Consider the following 20,785-nt stretch of genomic DNA (forward strand, 5'->3'; position numbering starts at 1 on the left):
GTCGCTTACCAAGCTTTTCCAAGATCCCTCGCTCTTCTCTTTGTTGTTTCTGCTCAGTTAATCCTTCAAATTTTTTGAGTTGTTTCCTTCATTTGTCAATTTTTTTTGGTACTTTTTAGATATTCTTTGTTTATTTCTTGAATTTCCCCATTTCATGTCTTTTTTGTTTTTTTCTTCTTATTTCTTTATACAAGAGGTCCTATCATCTCATAAAATGATTTTTAAGGTCTGTCTCTCTGCTTCATCTTGAAGTGATTTTCAGAACCTGTTGCCGTCCCTTAGTGGAGTCATGTTGTATTTTTTACCCTCTTCGAGTGGAGTTTCTATCCCGTCTCTCCCATTTTCCAGTGGGTGCTGGTGGCTATCTTCCACTTCGCTTTCCTGAGTGCTGAGATCGCTCGGAGTTTAGCCTGGAGTGTCTGGATCGCTGAGGTTGTTGGATTAAGATGTCTGAAGTTCTTGTCCTAAGTGGTATCTCTCTTTTTTGTTACAGTAGAGAAGGAGCAGCCTTATGAACAGGTATTATAGCACAGGCGAAAAACTGCGGAGTAGTATTCTTTGTCGATGTTCATACAAGGTGGAAGCAGTGGGGCAATCTCGCCAAGTTCTCTGACCCGGCTGGAGGTTCTTCGCTTGTAAACTGCAATGGTGATAGGCTTGAGCTCAAGCATCAGATATGCATGGCATGGATGTGATACTGCAGCTGACCCACGAATTCAGGCAAACTTAAAGGAGAGTAACTACGGGAGCTCACCCAACATGCATTTTGTTTGGGTCATTATCTCTTCCCATGTGTCGCCAAACCTGGCTGTCTGGGCTCAAGCCTCTCTACTCCATCAATAATAAGAGAAAAGTTTTTCACAGGGAGCACATGCACTTCAGAGAGCCTGTAATCTGCAGAGCTAGCCACATGTATGGGCATATCTCAAAGATTTACAACCTAGTTGGAAGAAGACACTACTGCGCCGGTTTGCCTTTATTTCAGAGATTCCGGATAGTGAAAACCTGACTTCCTGAGTTATGAGGAACCGCTGGCTTAGAAGAGGCCATTCCATGACCCCGGCATGACTCCTTGAAATTCCATCTGAAGTCCCAGCGATCATGAATCCATGCGAGGTTACATGGCATTGTAACCTCAACCGCATTTGCAGGGGGAAACAGACCAGAGAGAGGAAGAAGAAGACTGATATAAACTCCAGTTTAAACTGTCAAAGAAGAAAAGGTTCCAAAGGAGTTTACAGCAAGCCCCGGGCAGAAGATAAAGCTCCCTTGGAGAGTTTACTGGAGATCAGAATTGTTTGGGGAAGAATTTACTTTACTGCCCGACAAGTTTAGAGTCAACTCCAGTCTATTTATTTTAGTATCTGCCAGAAGCCAGGAACAGCACAAAACATCATCTTCCCAAATATCTACAGCACATCAGTTAATTGAGGAACAGATCAAAAATGAGACTGAAGACTAGTCAGGTGCCAGCTCTTGTGGCCGTACTCATCATACCATTGATAATCTGCGTTGTGACACTCGTAGCCCTGCTTTTTCAGTGACATTACTTAGTGAGTCTGAAGATCACATTCCTGAATCTCCAGCTTTCTTCTCCCACACATGTGTATCGATGGGATGTTTCAATTCTCAGGAGCACAGCATGCCTGTGGACTATACTATTGGCTCAGTTTCTGCTTTTAAACACAGACTTTGTATTTGATTGGAGACTTTGCAGCAGTAGTCAGTTCCATAAGTTTTTCATTTATGTGAATTAGTGATCAGATCAGATCTCATAGTGAGATCTCGTAAACGCCTGAGCCCACTGATGTGTCACTGAGTAACAAGAAAAGGGAGAGCCCTGAAATATTTTGATCTCTTCCCTATTATACCTCGACTCATCCTTCCCGTTCCATGGGGAACAGGAAGGATGAGTCGAAGGTAGAATAGGGAGAAGAGGGAATCAAAAAATATTTCAGAATGCTACTTTCCTGTTACTCAGTGACACATCAATGGATTTTGACCCAGGCTTGAGATGTCCTTGCAGGGGATCTCAGATCTCACTTCTCTGAAGGTAGCTGCATGTCTTACCCACCTGCTTTCCCCTGTCCTCTGATCACCTAATTCACATAAATAAAAAAACTTACTCAGGTTTATTCACTGCTGCAGAGTCTCCAATCAAATTACCTGAAGAATTCACAAGTCTGTGTGTTTAGAAGCAAGGAAGCAATTGCCATAGTCCACAGGCATGCAGGTCTTTCCTGAGAATTGAAAACATCCTGACTCCAAGCACATGGTTATAGGTGGGAGGAGAAGCCAGACAGGTTCAGAATATGATCTTCAGACTCACTAAGTAATGTCACTGAAAACTCAGGGCACACAGAGAATGTCCACAACACTTAAAGTTATCCAATGGTATTGAAATACAGTAATGACCAGCCTAGAGCTGGCACACTCCACGAGTCCCTCCCTCCAGTTGGTCTCATTTTGATCTGTTCCTCAATTAACCAATAATGTACTGTAAGATTTCAAACTAAGAGCTCCCAGGAGAACAGCTATTTACTTGTCTGTTCCTGGCTTCTGGTAGATACAAAATAATAGACTGGAATCCTTGACTTCTAGAAGGCCTGTCAGGCAGTAAAGTCCAAATTCTTCCCAGAAGCCCCAATTCCTGATCTCCATTACTCAAAGTCCAAGCTAAACACAACCTTCTCCAGGGAGCACCCTATCTTCTGCCCAGGGTTTGCTATACTTCCTTTGGAACCTTTTCTTCTTTGACAGTTTAAACTGGAGTTTATATCAGTCTTCTTCTTCCTCTCTCTGGTCTGTTTCCCCCCCAAATGCAGTTCGGGTTGCTATGACACATGTGACCTCATTGGATTCCATGATCACCAGGACACAATGGAATTTCAAGGAAGGGCCTGCTGATGTCATGTGGAATGAACATGGCCTCCCTGCTAACCAGCGTTCCTCATAACTCAGCGAAAGTCAGTTTTCACTATCCGGGAATCTCTCCTAAGATACAAACCAAAACCTGAAGCAGTTCTTTCTTCCAACTAAAGATTGTAAATCCTTTGAATCGCCCATATGTGGGGTTAACTCTGCAGATTAAAGGCTCTCTGAAGTGTGCATGTGCTCCCTGTGAAAAAACTTTTCTCATTATTAGAGTAATTAGGGGTTGAGGACTTGAACCCAGGCAGGTTTGTGACCTGTAGGAATAATATGAGCCCAAAATAAAATGTTGGGTAGGCTCCCATAGTTACTCTCCTTTAAGTTTGCCTGAATTCGTAGATCCACCTGGTATCTCATCCATGCCATGCATATCTGATGTGAGCTCAAGCCTTTCTACACCATTGCGTTTTAGCGAAAAAGAACCTCCAGCCAGTCAGAGACTTAACCGGAATTGCCCCAGTCTTGCCACACTGACATGAACATCTAGCTTAAAGAAAATGCTACTCCACCTGGGGTTTTTCGCCTGTGCTATAAGCCTGTTTATAAGGCTGCTCCTTCTCTATAATAAAGAAGATACCACTTAGGACAAAGAACCAGACATCTTGGCCCCAAACTCCGGCGATCCCAGCTAGAAGAGACATCAGCCCTTCCAGGCCCCAAACTCCAGCGATCCCAGTCAGCTTCAGGAAGGAAGGAGACAAGTGGAGATTGAAAGACCCCACCAGCACCCACTGGAAGAAGAAATGGGAAGAAGACAGAATAAGAGCTCACTCATCAGTCAAAATACCAACATGACTCCATCAGAATCTAGGGATCCCATGCCAGCAAGACCTGAAAATCACTTCAAAGATGAAGCAGAGGAGACAGACCTTAAAAATCATTTTATGAAGATGATAGAGACCCTCAAAGAAGAAACGAGGCAATCCCTTAAAGAAATAGAAGAAAAAACAAACAAAAAATCCATGAAATGGGGGAAAATTCAAGAAATAAACAAATCTCTCAAAGAATCTAAAGAGTACCAAAAAAAACCAAACAAATGAAGGAAACAACTCAAAAATTTGAAGGATTGAAAGCTGAAACGGAAACAATAAAGAAAACACAGAACGAGGGGATGCTGGAATTGGAAAAGCTTGGTAAGCGACCAGGAACTACAGATGCAAGTATCACCAATAGAATACAAGAGATAGAAGAGAGAATCTCAGGTGTTGAAGACTCATTAGAGATATACAGTTGTCAAACAAAGAAAACCTCAAAACCAATAAATCCCTAACACAAAATATCAGGAAATATGGGACACTGTGAAGAAGCCAAACCTGAGAATAATAGGTATAGAAGAAGGCAAAGAAATACATCACAAAGGTACAGAAAACATATTCAACAAAATCATAAAGAAAACTTCCCTAACCTAAAGAAGGATATGCCTATGAAAATACAAGACTCTTACAGAAAACCAAATAGTCTGGACCAGAAAAAGAAGTCACCTTGCCATATAATAATCAAAACATCAAACCTACACATAAAAGAGAAAATATTAAGAGCAGCTAAAGAAAACGGTCAAGTAATGAAAGACCCTTAACCAGGGCCCCGCCAGGAATAAGAAAAACAAAGCCAAGCCATTGCCTAGTGGAAAAACCCAGACAGGTGTCTCACCCTCAAAACAGGATGTCTCTAATCACTATAGCAATCGTGAGACCCGGATACTAATTGCTGAAGCGTGCTGGGAACTTTCATATGACAATACTAGGAAACCCAGTCCTTGGCAACTACCCCTGGCCCCCCCAGATGATCTCAGCCCATGCTTAAGTAGCCAATGAAATACCTGTTGCTATGCTTATACTTATGTAACCATTAAAACTCCATAAATAGTGTACTCCCTACAAGCCCGGTATGCTCTGCACCCGAGTTGCAGTAGCATCCGCGGGCGCCTGTGTACCCAATAAATCGCCTCTTGCATTTGCATCCAGTGGTCTGGCCCCGTCCTTGGGCAGAGGATTCGGTCCGGTGCCTGGCACTTTTATGCCGAGGTCTTACATTGGAGGTTCCCACCGAGATATCTGCCCCAGGACTGCCAGTGCCACCGGGAGGTAAGCTAGCCGCTGGCACCCAATCCGCTTTGTGCTTTGTTATGTATATGTATGTTGATCTGTCTCCTCGCAGCGTTTGAAAGGTAGGCTACATAGCCAGTCAGTAATCAGAGGCGGCTTGAGAAGGAGCTGACGAGCTCCAGACTTCTCCCCCGCCACCCTGGCAGATGTGCCAGGGATCTGGGAGCTCAGTTGTTTAAAGCTCACTACGTATCCAATGGATACGTTGGCCTGTCTGAATATTTACTTTCGGTGCTCCGCCGAAAACGCGCAGTGTGTCTGGTCGTGAGTTGCTTAATTGTGTCATTTGTCTTATTTGTCTGCTTGTCTTTGTGTTTTTAGTTTTCTGCTTCAAGCATGGGACAAACCATAACCACCCCTCTGAGCCTTACTTTAGATCATTGGAATGAAGTGCAGACCCGCGCCTCTAACCAGTTAATGGACGTCAAAAAGAGAAAATGGCAATTTTACTGCACATCTGAATGGCCAACTTTTGATGTGGGCTGGCCACTGGATGGGACTTTTAACCTAGAAATTATCTTACAGGTTAAGGATCGGGTCTTCAATAAGGAACCCCATGGACACTTGGACCAAATAGCACACATTGTTGTTTGGGAAAATTTGGCTACAGACCCTCTGATATGGGCAGCCCCGTTTGTGACTCCCCGACCTCCTCCGAAGGCGGAGAAACCATTGGCTCCTCCCCTCCCCCCTTCTTCATCCTTGGTCCCTGTCCCAGCTCCAGACCATCACCTCTATCCTGTTCTAGAGAAGAACTCCCCCTCTAAACCCCCTAAGTCTAAACCTGTACTACCCCCAGATGACTCGGTTCTCATAGACTTGCTTACAGAAGAACCACCACCATATCAGCCAGCTCCACCCCTTCCCACCGGAGCTGCTTGGGATAAGGAGGAAGGAGAAAGACTGGATAACACAACCCCCACACTGGGCGAGGAGGAATCAGACTCCCCAGTAGCTGGGAGGCTGAGAGGGAAAAGGGAACCCACCCAGTCAGGGGGAACCTCTAGAGCTTTCCCCTTGCGCCAAACGGGGGGCCCCGGGGAACCAATACCAGTATTGGCCTTTTTCTGCCTCTGACTTGCACAATTGGAGATCTCACAACCCCTCTTTTTCCAAGGATCCGATGGTTCTCACAAACCTGATTGAATCGATCCTTATAACACACCAGCCCACATGGGACGATTGTCAGCAGCTTTTACAGGCACTCTTAACTTCAGAAGAAAAACAAAGAGTGTTCCTGGAGGCCAGGAAAAGCATCCCGGGCAATGATGGGCGACCCACTCAACTCTCCAATGAAATCGATGCTGCTTTTCCCTTAACTCGCCCTGAATGGGATTTCAACACGGCTGAAGGTAGGGGACACCTACGTCTTTACCGCCAGTTATTAATAATGGGTCTTCATGGCGCTGGACGCCGACCTACCATTTTGGCTCAGGTAAGACAGGCTAATCAGGGAATGGAGGAGACTCCTACTGCCTTTCTGGAGCGTCTGAAAGAGGCCTACTGTATGTAGACCCCCTTCGACCCTGAAAGTGATGCACAAAGGGGCAATGTACTGATGGCCTTCATATGGCAATCGGCACCAGATATCCGCAATAAGTTGCAGAGACTAGAAAATCTGCAAGATTATACCTTGCCTGATTTATTGAAAGAGGCAGAGAAGGTTTTCAACAAAAGAGAAACTCCTGAAGAGAAGGAAGAAAGACTTAGAAAATTACAGGAGGAAAGAGAGGAAAGACTAAAAAAGGAATTAGAGAATAGAGAAAAAGAAAAAAGATCGAAAATGCCATAGGGAACTTAGTAAACTCTTGGCCACCGTAGTACAGAATAACACAGGCACAGGGAGACAGGAAAGGAAGGGAGATATAAGGAGGCCCCGGGTGGATCGAGACCAATGTGCCTACTGCAAAGAAAAGGGTCATTGGATCAGAGACTGCCCAAATCGACCAAGGGGGCCAAAAAGAAGGCCTGACCAACAAGCCCAGTTACTAGCCCTCGGTGAAGACTGAGGAAGTCAGGGCCAGCTGCTCCCCCCTGAGCCCCGGATAACTTTACAAGTTGGGGAGCAACCCATCACCTTTCTAGTGGACACTGGAGCTCAATACTCAGTGCTCACTAGTACCCAAGGACCCCTGAGCAGCCGAACTGCCTGGGTACAAGGGGCTACCGGAGAAAAGCAGTATCACTGGACCACAGAAAGGAAAGTTCACCTGGCCTCAGGTAAAGTCTCCCACTCCTTTCTACATGTTCCTGATTGCCCCTATCTGCTCCTGGGGAGAGACTTATTGACCAAGCTAAGAGCCCAAATACATTTCGAAGGATCAAGGGCCACCATATCAGGCTCTAACGGGACCCCACTCCAGGTCCTCACCCTACAATTGGAGGACGAGTACGGACTTTTAGATCCACCACTCAAACCAACTGAAAATCTAGAGTACTGGATCAAAAGGTATCCCTTGGCCTGGGCAGAGACTGGGGGGGATGGGGCTAGCAAGGCGCCAACCGCCCCTTGTTATAAACTTAAAAGAAACAGCAACCCCAGTCTCCATAAAGCAGTATCCCATGACCAAGGAGGCCTATGAAGGGATAAAGCCACACATAAAAAGACTCTTGGACCAGGGGATATTAACCCCCTGCCGTTCCCCTTGGAAAACTCCCCTCCTTCCTGTCAAGAAACCAGGAACAGGGGATTACCGCCCAGTCCAAGACCTCAGAGAGGTCAATAAAAGGGTGGAAGACATCCACCCCACAGTGCCTAATCCTTACAACCTGCTGAGCACTTTGCCGCCAACACATCAATGGTATACTGTCCTTGACCTGAAGGACGCATTTTTTTTTGTTTAAGGCTCAGTGCGCAAAGTCAGCCCTTGTTTGCATTTGAATGGAAAGACCCTACATTAGGAGTATCAGGGCAATTAACCTGGACCCTATCGCGGTAATCGAGGCTATATAGGGAAAAACAATATATTTATTTATCAGGGAGAGAGAGAGTCGCACATACCAGGAGTTAGAAGCGTGGCTGGCTTCCAGGAGAAAAAGAGGGAGGCCCCTTTTCCTTTCACTACCTTTTATCTCTACCTTGACCCCGCCCTGTTGGGCGGGTAGCTTTGTGGGGTTCACTCCTACAATTCCCCTTTTAGTCTAAATAGAAGATTTAAATTTGATACAAACTCAAACATATGCAACATATATACATAGAGGGTGATAATTAAGTTATAATCTACTTATCCTAAACTAAACATATCCATTCCACCTAAATTCTAAACTTATCCGAAAGGGATGCCTAAGTCTGAACACCTCCTTCCGGTTCCAACCCTAAATAATTGCAAATTACACTAACAGGGGTAAACTATCCTTTTATGTCAATAGTAGGGAGAGGGGACGTGGAATTCTCAAAGTTACTTCCTGCTGAAGTGGGACGATGACAATCATGGGGACCTGTGGGAAAAAATTGTTAGTATAACAAGAGTCTTAAATAGGTCGTTTTGCAGGAGAGGCTTGACTGAAGTTCTGGATTAGATTTCTGATTTTGATTGAAGCTCTTGTCTGAAGCTCTGATCAGATTGTAGAAGATGCACTGTATCAGTTTCTTGGCCTGACGATGTGTCGGGTGATGTAGTTCCAAGCTGGTTTCAGGATGGTGCCTGTCAGGTGGGGTCGATGATGTGGGGCAGTTCAGATGTATCCAGTCGAATCAGGCAGAGTTGGGAAAGTGAATCCACATTGTCTTTCTGAAGCAGTTGAAGATCACTGTCAAGAAATCCCTTTGTCTCTAGAAAACTGAAATATTAATGTTAGCACAGAAATTCTTAACTTCTATGTGTATGAATACTGGAAAAGGCAACCCTGAGGAAGATAATACACATGAAGGAGATTAGAGTTTTAGAAAAATCAAATATACACAGATGACAGTCCCCATATATGTATGTCTTTTTTTGATGTTGTTTCTGTCTTATATCAATGGCTCTTTGATATAATACAGAAAGTCTGAATTACATTTTAACAATATGCTTGGGTTTAAAGTAGGAGAGCCAATCCAACTCCAAAGCCAGCAATAATTAAATGAATTGGGACTCAGGCATATTAAGAAGTGGAAGAAATAGAAATTATAATAACACAATACAGAGATGTAGACATTGATAACACATCACATTATTTCATGTTTGGTGGTCCTCTGAGTAGCTATCCTTTCTTCTTTAGGTATCCATATACCTAGGGTTTTCTAATTGTCCTGTAAAGACACAAACAGAATACTTCTCTTTCCTTTTATGAGGTCTCCTTATGCTTAGCAGACCTTGTAGATGAGCTGTCATCCTTCCTCCTCCTGAGACGTTTTCTGTTCTGATCGAATCTTAATTAATTTAGATGGGATCCAAAGCTTTTCTTCTCCTGTGGAAACAAAAGCATAGCCCCTTCCCCAACGTAACACATATCCTGGTTTCCAGACTGAGGTCATAACATCCTTAAAATACACTGGTTGGTTCAATTCAGAAGTCTTCTCTGTAGTCCAGTGTCTTTCTGCTGCAGTTTGTCCTTTTTCATCAGCATTAAGAAAATTCAATGTTAGTAAAGCATTGTGTAACCTGTGTTTAGGGGTCTTTGTTCTCCCCGGCTGCTTATGAAGCATTTCTTTTAAGGTTCGGTTAGATCTTTCAATCACTGCTTGTCCTGTGGGATTGTAAGGTATACCAGTTACATGTTTTATATTATAATATTTGAAGAATTGTTCCAATTTACTGGAGACATATGCTGGAGCATTGTCAGTTTTTATCGTTTTAGGTATACCCATAACAGCCATCACCTCTAAGAGGTGTGTAATAACAGAGTCAGCCTTTTCAGAGCTGAGGGCAGTAGCCCATTGGAATCCTGAGAACGTGTCTATGGTATGGTGTACATATTTTAAACTGCCAAATTCTGGGAAGTGAAATACATCCATTTGCCAAAGTTCATTTCTATGAATACCTTTAGGATTACAACCTGCTGGTAATGGAGTTTGATTGTAGAAGGAACAACTGGGGCAATTTTTTACTATTTCTTTGGCTTGTTGCCAGGTGATAGAAAAATCCTTCTTTAAACCTTTGCTGTTGACATGGTGTTTCTTATGAAATTCTGAAGCTTCCAACACATTACCTACTAACAAACGATCAATTTCATCATTGCCTTGTGCCAGAGGACCTGGCAAACCTGTATGGGACCTGATGTGTGTTATATATATAGGATGAGTCCTGTTTCTGATGGTTTCCTGTAATTGTAAAAATAATGAGGTTAATTCTGTACTATCAGGAACAAATTCTGCAGTCTCAATATGCAAGACAACTCTTTCCGCATACTGAGAATCCGTGACTATATTGAGAGGCTCTGTAAAGTCTTTAAGTACCATGAGAATGGCATATAACTCTGCCTTTTGTACGGAGTTGTAAGGGCTTTGAACTACTTTACTTATATTTCCTGATTTATACCCTGCCTTACCTGATTTGTTTGCATCCGTGTAGAAGGTAAGAACTCCAGAAATAGGTGTTTGTCTCACGATACGTGGAAGAATCCAAATTGTTTTCTTTATGAATTTTATTCTCTCTGTTTTGGGATAGTTATTACTAATAGTTCCCAAAAAGTCACTGCAAGCTATTTGCCAATACTCATTATCTTTCCATAAGGAGGAAATTTCATCATTTGTTAAAGGTACAATAATTTCAGCTGGATCTTTCCCAGTCAATTGACGAAGCCTTAACTTACCTTTTAATATCAAATCAGAGATCTTTTCTATATATGTTTTCAATTTTTTATTCTGTTTATGTGGCAGAAATACCCATTCTAGTATGATGTCTTCCCTCTGCATTAATATTCCTGAGGGGTATTCTCTAGATGGTAAAATAACTAGAATACAATCCAGGTTTGGATCCACACGGTCCACATGTGCTTCTAATATTCTCTTTTCTACCCATTCTAATTCTTTTTCAGCCTCAGCTGATAGTACTCGTGGGCTGTTTAGATCTTTATCTCCTTTTAAAGCCATTTTCAAATGTTTCAAATCATGCCCTTCTACACCGATAATTGTCTGTAATTGAGAGATTTCACCTAATAGTTTTTGAAGATCATTAAGAGTCCGGTAACGATCTCTTCTAATCTGTACTTTCTGTGGTCTAATTTTCTGAGCATCTATTTTATAACCTAAATAGTTAATAGAATCTCCTCTTTGTATTTTTTCTGGGGAAATTTGTAATCCCCAGCGAGGCAAAGTTTCTTTTACTGCTTCAAACATCTTTTCCAATGTATCCTTATTTGAATCAGACAATAATATGTCATCCATATAATGATATATTAACGAATGTGGAAATTTTTTACGAATTATTTCTAGAGGTTTATTCACAAAATATTGACACAAAGTTGGACTGTTTAACATACCTTGAGGTAGTACCTTCCAGTGGAATCTCTGTACCGGACGGGAATTATTATAGGTAGGTACCGTGAAGGCGAACTTTTCTCTGTCGTTTTCTTGTAACGGTATGGTGAAGAAACAATCTTTTAAGTCTATAACTTTAATGGCCACAGTATCTGTTTGTAATGTGGATTTGCATTCTCGTAAGCCAACGATTCTGTAAGAAGTCGCCTAATATTAGGATCAGTTATTTGTAAATCTACTGCTCTGGATAATCTTTGTAAGAATTCAGAGAATCTTTCTCTCGGACCCTGTATCACTTTCGAGTATGCTTCAACTCTTTCCCCTGGTTCACGAACCTTATCCAAAGCATTTAGTGCTGCTGTTTTGCATAAATCAAATGTACGCTCATCATAACCAGCTTGGACCTGCGGGTCAGAAAATTGCTTCTCTCCCATAATCTTACTTTCAGAAGCATCAAAGCCATCCTTCAAACCTTGAAGTTCAAGGGCCTTGGCTTCCTGTCTCCACAAAGCTTTCCACTGTATTTGTGTAGACTGGTCCAACACTGCAGATATTAAATCATTCCAATCTGAGGGAGTTATCTTATTAGTAGTTGCCCATGTGTTTAGTAACTGTTTTACATAAGTACTGTGGACCCCAAAAGTCATGATCGCATTTTTAATTGTTTTCATATCTTTTATGGGAATAGGTTCCCATTTCTGTGTAGTGGAACCAGATTGGTGCCTCCGTGATGATGACCTTTCTACTACAGTTACTGGAAAGGCCACCTTAGGATGTCTAGTAGCCATATTTCGTTTATTTCCTAGTGGCCTAGCATCCATTGACTCCACTTCTGATATTTCAGAGGATGTATCTTCTAAAGATTGAAATTTTGCAACCATGTCATCCTTTAAGTCTCGTATTTCCTGCATTAAAAATTGTTCCAATTCCTTGGACTGTTCATTGAGGTCTTCTATTTCCTCCATTAAAAATTGTCCCAAGTCCTCAGATTGTTCATTAAGGTCTTGGATTTTCTGCATTAAAGATTGTTTTAACTCTTTGGATTGTTCAGTTAAACGAAATTCCAAGCTTTTCATACCATCCTCCCTAAAAACTCCAAAGGCATCTATTTTTCCTTCCAGAAAACACATTCGATCCGCTAGATTGCCATTATTATCAGACATAGATTGAATCGACCCTGCTAATTTTGAAAATTCCTCCTGGTTATATTCCATTTTAGCCATAAATGTAGTGGACATCGAATTGAATGTGTCTCGAAGGTTGTCCTGGTCAAATTTAACCAAGTCCCCTTGTTCCTGAATTTTTAACTCTAACTTTTTAATTGACTCTGCTAAATTGGAAAGTTCCACCTGGTTAGAGTCAGTCTTAGCGGACATTGAATTAAATGTAGCCAAATCCACTTGTTCCTGAATTTTTGACTCTAATTTTTGAAACATAAGCTCATGTTTCTTCCAAGTGATTATATGTATTAATACACTAATCACAAGCATGGCACACATATACGTAAGAAAAATATCATAATTGTCTTTTACCACATAATCCATCACATTGGTAATGAAATCTCCAAAATCCTGCAGTGTTAAATTACCTGCCATGTTATAATTAGATGTTCTTACCATCAATCGGTGATTCCTAAATTGGAAAAATTCACCTCCTTTATTATCTCAAATTAAAATACCTGTAGTTACCGTGCTTGGCCAGCAGATGGCGGAGGTGTACTGCTAAACGCTACCTCTCCGCGGAAAATCGGATGCTCCCAAGGAACCTGTGAAAGCTTAATGGGCAGATTTGGGAAGGCAGATTCACCGCACAGCAGTGGAGCTTGCAAAGGCTCTGGTACGAAAGTCCCCGGTTCTGCTTGGCGGGCGGCAGCGGGGGGAGGGAGCGGGCAACCGATGGCCGGTATGCTGGCGGCTGGAACGCGCGGGCGGTCAGCAACTGGGAGTTGCAGCAGTGGGCTGTGAGCAGCACGTGTGGCGTTGGCGGGCGGGCGGCAAAGGGGTCTGAGTCCCCGGTTCTGCGCGCTTAGCGGGCGGCAGGAGCGCAGAACGATCGCGGGGGGAGGGGGCAGCTCCGGGCGCAGAGCGGTGGCGGCAGCGCGCGGCGGCGCACGGGCGGCGGCGGCGGCGGCGGCGGCGGCGGCGGTGGTGGCGGGGGACGCCCAATGATCACGCGCAGCGGCTGACTGTGTCCGTGCAGGGTACACGCAGCGATAGACTGCTGCGGTGTCCGCGATAGACTGCTGCGGTGTCCGCGAACGGTCGAACAGCACGCGGCAGCTGTGGACAGCAAGCGTGGGGGTGCTGGGCGGCAGCGGCCGGCGGGGCAGCAGGGTTTGTGGGGAAGGGAAAACAGCTCTGCGTGGAGAGGCCAATTGCTCTATTCGCGGTCCAGCTGCATGTACGCGCAGCGGCCGACTGGGGCGGGCAGCGGGGCCGCGGGCGATGTACCCACCGCGGCTGGAGCGAACTAGCACTCACCTCGGGATGCCGAATTCAGGCGGTTTCCCAGGCGTGGGCTGTAATTCCAAACCACATCTGCCACCAGGTATCGCGGTAATCGAGGCTATATAGGGAAAAACAATATATTTATTTATCAGGGAGAGAGAGAGTCGCACATACCAGGAGTTAGAAGCGTGGCTGGCTTCCAGGAGAAAAAGAGGGAGGCCCCTTTTCCTTTCACTACCTTTTATCTCTACCTTGACCCTGCCCTGTTGGGCGGGTAGCTTTGTGGGGTTCACTCCTACAGGACCCGATTGCCACAAGGGTTCAAAAATAGCCCCACCCTCTTCGATGAGGCCCTCCACCACGACTTGGCAGATTTTCGCATCAGACATCCGTCATTGATCCTGCTCCAATATGTGGACGATATTCTGTTGGCTGCCACCAACGAGGAGAACTGTCATGCAGCTACCGAGGCCCTCCTATTGACCCTGGGGCAGTTGGGATACCGGGCTTCTGCAAAGGAAGCCCAGATCTGTCGGGAAAAAGTCACTTATTTGGGGTATGAACTTCAAAACGGTCAGAGATGGCTAACCACCGCATACAAGGAGACCATATCCCGCATCCCAACCCCCCAAAGCTCCCGCCAATTGCGGGAGTTTCTGGGGACAGCCGGGTTTTGCCGGCTATGGATTCTGGGGTTCGCTGAAATGGCAGCACCCCTTTACAAGCTAACTAAATCAGACACCCCCTTCGTTTGGGCGGAGGAACACCAACAGGCCTTTGATGACATTAAACAAGCTTTGCTTTCCTCCCTGGCCCTGGGCCTGCCTGACATAACTAAGCCCTTTGAACTCTATGCGGATGAGAGGCAGAGCTTTGCTAAAGGAGTTTTAACACAAAGACTCGGACCCTGGAGGCGCCCTATTGCATACTTATCAAAAAAGCTGGACCCAGTTGCAGCAGGGTGGCCTCCATGCCTAAGGATGGTAGCTGCTATTGCTGTTTTCACCAAAGATGCCTCTAAATTAACCTTGGGACAGCCATTAACTATCGTGGCACCGCATGCCATTGAGTCTCTGGTCTGCCAGCCTCCCGACCGCTGGCTGTCCAACGCTCGACTAACTCACTACCAGTCCCTTTAGGCAGCTAAAGAGTTAATTGAGCACCTTCATAAGTTAACCGATTTGAGCAAGCAAAAGATGAAAACCCTATTAGAGCAGGGAACCATGAGCTTACACCTGCCACAGAGAGACATGCTGCTGCAACAAGTAACTGAAAATTGCAGGGTTTGTGCGCAGGTCAATTCAGGGAATACCAAAATTGGTCAAGGAAAGCGCCTCCGAGGTCATCGCCCTGGGAATCATTGGGAGGTAGATTTTACGGAGATCAAGCCTGGGATGTATGGTTACAGATACCTACTAGTCTTTGTAGATACTTTCTCCGGATGGGTGGAGGCCTTCTCCACCAAACACGAAACCGCGAAAATGGTCACCAAGAAGCTTCTGGAAGAAATCTTCCCCAGATACGGGATGCCACAGGTATTAGGGTCAGATAACGGGCCTGCCTTTGTCTCCCAGGTGAGTCAGTTGGTGGCTAAGCTCTTGGGAATTGATTGGAAATTACATTGTGCTTACAGACCCCAAAGTTCAGGACAGGTAGAAAGAATGAATAGAACAATTAAGGAAGTTTTAACCAAATTATCACTTGAAACTGGCTCTAAAGACTGGGTACAACTCCTGCCTCTAGCCTTATACCGGGCCAGAAACACACCTGGCCCACATGGTTTGACCCCATTTGAAATTTTATATGGGGCTCCACCCCCTGCCATCACCTTCTTTGATACTGATATTTCTGATTTTGCCACTTCCCCTTCCATGCAGGCCCATCTGCAGGCCCTGCAATTGGTGCAACAGGAGGTCTGGAAGCCAATAGCAGCGGCCTACCAGAAAGGGATAGAATCTCTCTCCGTACCTCATCCCTTTAAAATCGGTGACACCGTCTGCGTCCAGAGACACCAGATCAAGAACCTAGAACCTCGCTGGAAAGGACCCTATACTGTACTTCTGACTACCCCCACTGCTTTGAAGGTAGACGGCATCGCTGCCTGGATCCACGCCTCACACGTCAAGGCCGCCCGACCAGAGCACTGCACCGATACGCCAGCCCAAAGAAATCCAGAGTCATGGAGGCTCCAACGCTCTCAAAACCCTTTAAAGATAAGATTAATACGCCAATAATATGCTTGATTTTATTACTGCTAGCTGGTGATACACTAGAGAGCCCCCATGCCATATATAAAATAACTTGGAAGATTATCAATCAGGACACCGGGGCAGTCGCTAACTCCACTACGATGCCGGGTGTTATAAATGCAACCTTTCCCCCTTTGCATGTAGATCTTTGCGACCTAGTGGGTAAGCGATGGGATCACTCAGAACAAGCACTCTTCCCCGGCTATGGCTGTCAACACACGGGCCAGCGCATATCCACACGCAAACTTGACATATATGTTTGCCCAGGACATAACCGTGATAAAGAGCTCCAACATAGATGTGGTGGACCGGGAGATGGGTATTGTGCTGAATGGGGATGTGAGACCACCGGGACCACCTATTGGAAACCCACTTCTTCCTGGGACTTAATCACCCTCCAACGAGGAACTATCCCGGGGTATAATGGAGATGGCCCCTGGACTTGTGGGGGGCAGGATTGTGGACCATGCCATGATTCAAGTTCCAAACTCCAGGGCAGCACCCCTGGAGGAAGATGCAACCCCCTAATTACCACTTTTACTGAGGCTGCTAAACGGTCAGCATGGGATGCCCCCAAGGCCTGGGGGCTACGGCTGTATCGTACTGGAATGGATCCCGCAGCCACCTTCCTAATCTCCAGAACCATTTCCCCCACAGCTATGGCCTCTATTGGGCCAAACTCTGTGCTACTCGACCAACCGGATAGGCCATCCCAGAACCTCCCTAGACCCAAGCCAAACCCCTTGCCATCTGTCACCACCCTACCTACCCATGCTACCGGACATAGTAATGCCACTCTACCCCCTAGACCAAAGTTCAGTTCTGCCAGTAGACTATTGAACTTAATCAGAGGAGCCCACCAAGCGTTAAACGAAACCCATCCTGATAAGGCGGAGGATTGTTGGCTCTGCTTGACAGCGGCTCCCCTTATTATGAGGGCTTGGCATTGGACTCTGACCTTATCAGCTATACATCTCCCCCTTCCCGATGCAGCGAAACACTTAATCATAAACTAACTCTGCCCCAGGTGACTGGGCGAGGACTATGTCTTGGAAATGTTCCCAGATCGTCTCAAAAACTATGTAACCGTACAGTCCCAGTAACTCCCAGCAACTCATACCTGACCAGCCCTAACGGGACTTATTGGGCCTGCAATACAGGACTAACTCCTTGCGTCTCAGTATTGGTTCTTACCATCACAGCTGATTATTGTGTACTTGTCCAGCTATGGCCCCACATTACCTACCACTCCTCAGAGACTGTACTAGGATACTTTGAGAATCGTTATCGATTCAGAAGGGAACCTGTTTCAATAACATTAGCTCTTCTCCTGGGAGTGGGGGGAATAGCGGCTGGTATAGGGACCGGGACCACTGCCTTACTTCGGAGCAATCAAAATACACAGCTCCAGGCAGCCATGAATGAGGATCTACAGGCCTTAGAAAAATCAGTTAGAGCCCTCAAGGACTCTTTGGTTTCATTATCTGAATTGGTCCTACAGAATAGGAGAGGACTAGACCTCCTATTTCTTAAACAAGGAGGCTTATGTGCCGCCCTCAAAGAAGAATGTTGTTTCTACGCAGACAAAACTGGGGTAGTAACTGAAACTTTGGATAAACTCAAGGAGAGGCTGACTGTCCGTCGAAAGAATTCTGAATCTCAACAATACTGGTATGAGGATTGGTTTAACAAATCCCCCTGGTTCGCTACATTAGTCTCTACTCTTATGGGCCCCCTAATTATTTTCATATTTATGTTAACCTTTGGGCCCTGCATTCTCAACAAACTAGTTCAATTTATAAAAGATAAATTAACAATAATTCAAGCCTTAGTCTTAACTCAACAATACCATGCCCTCAAACAGACGGAACCATAAGGAAACCTTAAGTAAAGAGGGCTGGACAATAGGTAAAAGATTCTACCTATGCACAAGAACAAGGGGGGAATGAAAGACCCCTACCCAGGGCCCCCCTAGGAATAATAAAAACAAAGCCAAGCCATTGCCTAGTGGAAAAACCCAGACAGGTGTCTCACCCTCAAAACAGGATGTCTCTAATCACTATAGTAATCATGAGACCCGGATACTAATTGCTGAAGCGTGCTGGGAACATTCATATGACAATACTAGGAAACCTAGTCCTTGGCAACTACCCCTGCCCCCCGCAGATGATCTCAGCCCATGCTTAAGTAGCCAATGAAATACCTGTTGCTATGCTGATACTTATGTAACCATTAAAATTCCATAAATAGTGTACTCCCTACAAGCCCGGTATGCTCTGCACCCAAGTTGCAGTAGCATCCGCAGGCGCCTGTGTACCCAATAAATCGCCTCTTGCATTTGCATCCAGTGGTCTGGCCCCATCCTTGGGCAGAGGATTCGGTCCGGTGCCCGGCGCTTTGATGCCGAGGTCTTACAGTAACATATAAAGGCAGACCTATCGGAATTACACCTGGCTTCTCAATCAAAACGATGAAAGCCAGAAGATCCTGGACAGATGTCCTACAAACGCTAAGGGAACAAGGATGCCAGCCCAGACTACTATATCCAGCAAAGCTTTCAATTACCATAGATGGAGAAAACAAAATATTCCATGACAAAGCCAGAGTTAAACATTATGTGTCCATGAATCCAGCTCTACAGAAAGTGCTAGAAGGAAAACTTAGATCCAAGGAATATAACTACACTCACAAAGACACAGGCAATATATAATCCCACTTGACATAACACCAAAAGAAAAAGGGAGGAGAAACTACACAAAATAACTTCACCACCATTAAATCAAGCACAAACAAGAATCATCAATCAATGGTTATTGATATCCCTCAATGTCAATGGCCTCAACTTGCCTATAAAAAGACACAGACTAGCAGAATGGATACAAAGGCAGATCCCATCCTTCTGATGCATACAAGAAACACATCTCAATATCAAAGACAGATGGTATCTTAGGGTAAAGGGTTGGAAAAAGATTTTCCAATCAAACGGACCCAAGAAACAAGCAGCTGTAGCAATCCTAGTATCTAACAAACTATACTTCAAATTAAAATCAATCAAAAGAGATGAAGAAGGACATTTCATATTCATCAAAGGAAAAGTCCATCAAGATGAAGTCTCAATTTTAAACATCTACGCCCCAAATACAAAGGCACCTACATTTGTGAAAGAAACATTACTAAAACTCAAATTGCACATAAAATCGCCCGCACTAATAGTGGGAGACTTCAACACTCCGCACTCACCACTAGACAGGACCGCCAGACAGAAAATTAACAAAGAAACAAAGGACCTAATAGAAGTTATGTCCAAACTGGGTTTAACAGACATCTATAGAACATTCCACCCAAACACAAAGGGATATACCTTCTTCTCAGCGCCACATGGAACCTTTTCTAAAATTGACCACATAATAGGAAACATAGCAAATCTCCACACATACAAAAATATTGGAATAAACCCCTGTATCCTCTCAGACCACCATGCTTTAAAACTAGAATTCAACAGTAACACAATTCGCAGAAACCCCACAAACTCATGGAAATTGGACAATGCTCAATTGCACCATCTCTGGGTAAAGGAAGAAAGAAAAAAAATGAAATTAAATTCTTCCTGGAATTCAATGAGTATGGAGACACAACATACGCAAACCTATGGGACACTTTGAAAGCAGTGCTAAGAGGAAAGTTCATAGCACTAAGTGCCCACATGAAGAAACTGGAGAACAGTCACACTAGAGAATTAATAGCACAGCTGAACGTTCTAGAACAAAAAGAAGCAAACTCACCCAGGAGGAGCAGACTCCAGGAAATAATCAAATTGAGGGCTAAAATTAATCAAGTAGAAACCAGGAGAACATTGAGAAGAATCAATAAAGCAAAGAGTTGGTTCTTTGAATAGGTATGGACAGAATGAGCAACCTTAACATTTTCCTTAATTTAATGCAATAGCCTTGAGTTTCTCTCCATTTAGGTTCATGCTATCTGTGAGCTTGTATACCTACTCTCATCAGGATAAAAATTATGAAGTGGTTTATCATTTTATCAAAGGCCTTTTGCTATATCTAATGAGATGATCATGCAATTTTTGTCTTTAGTCTGCTCGTCAGGTGGATTATATTTATTGCTTTTAATGTATGTCAAATCATCTTTACTTCTTTATGATTAAGCCCACTTGATCACAGTGGATGGTAGTTTTGATGTGTTCATAGATTTAGTTTGCAAGTATTTTAATGTCAGATGGGATGGAGGCTGCCAGGAGAACTTGGTTCACCAAATCAACTAAGTAGGGCTCACATGACCTCACAGAGACTGCAGTGGCAGTCATGGAGCCCACATGGCAATGCACCATGTCATCTCTGTATATGTTACGGCTGTTAGCTTTTATTGTGTTGTGGGAGACTCCTCAGTGAGAAAGGGTGTATCTAGGACTCTTTTGCCTGCTCTTGAGCCTCTTTTACTCCTTTTGGCTTGCCTTGTCCAAACTCAATAAGATGGTTTTCATGTAGTTTTATTGTATTTTGCTTTGGTTTTGTCCTGTCTGGCTGTTGTCCTTGCCTGGCCTGCTGTCTGCTCTTTTCTTAAGAGGAAATAGAAAGGGAGTAGTTCAGACTGAAGTTTGAGGATCTAGTAGGCTTTGGGGAAAAAGAAATTGTGGGT

At 44.3% G+C, this 20,785-nt stretch overlaps 1 protein-coding gene across 1 annotated transcript; it reads left to right on the forward strand.

The window, feature by feature from the left end:
- The first annotated feature begins 15,995 nt into the window (after window positions 1-15,995).
- Window positions 15,996-18,303, forward strand: LOC121136417 (MLV-related proviral Env polyprotein-like). Its single transcript, XM_040736808.1, is given in 2 exon segments — window positions 15,996-17,044; window positions 17,047-18,303. Coding segments are annotated over 2 exon segments (1,944 nt in total). The 5' UTR covers window positions 15,996-16,062; the 3' UTR covers window positions 18,009-18,303.
- The last annotated feature ends 2,482 nt before the right edge of the window (window positions 18,304-20,785 follow it).

The sequence above is a fragment of the Mesocricetus auratus genome, unplaced genomic scaffold, assembly GCF_017639785.1.
Source record: "Mesocricetus auratus isolate SY011 unplaced genomic scaffold, BCM_Maur_2.0 Super-Scaffold_100101, whole genome shotgun sequence".
In the NCBI taxonomy this organism is placed as follows: Eukaryota; Metazoa; Chordata; class Mammalia; order Rodentia; family Cricetidae; genus Mesocricetus; species Mesocricetus auratus.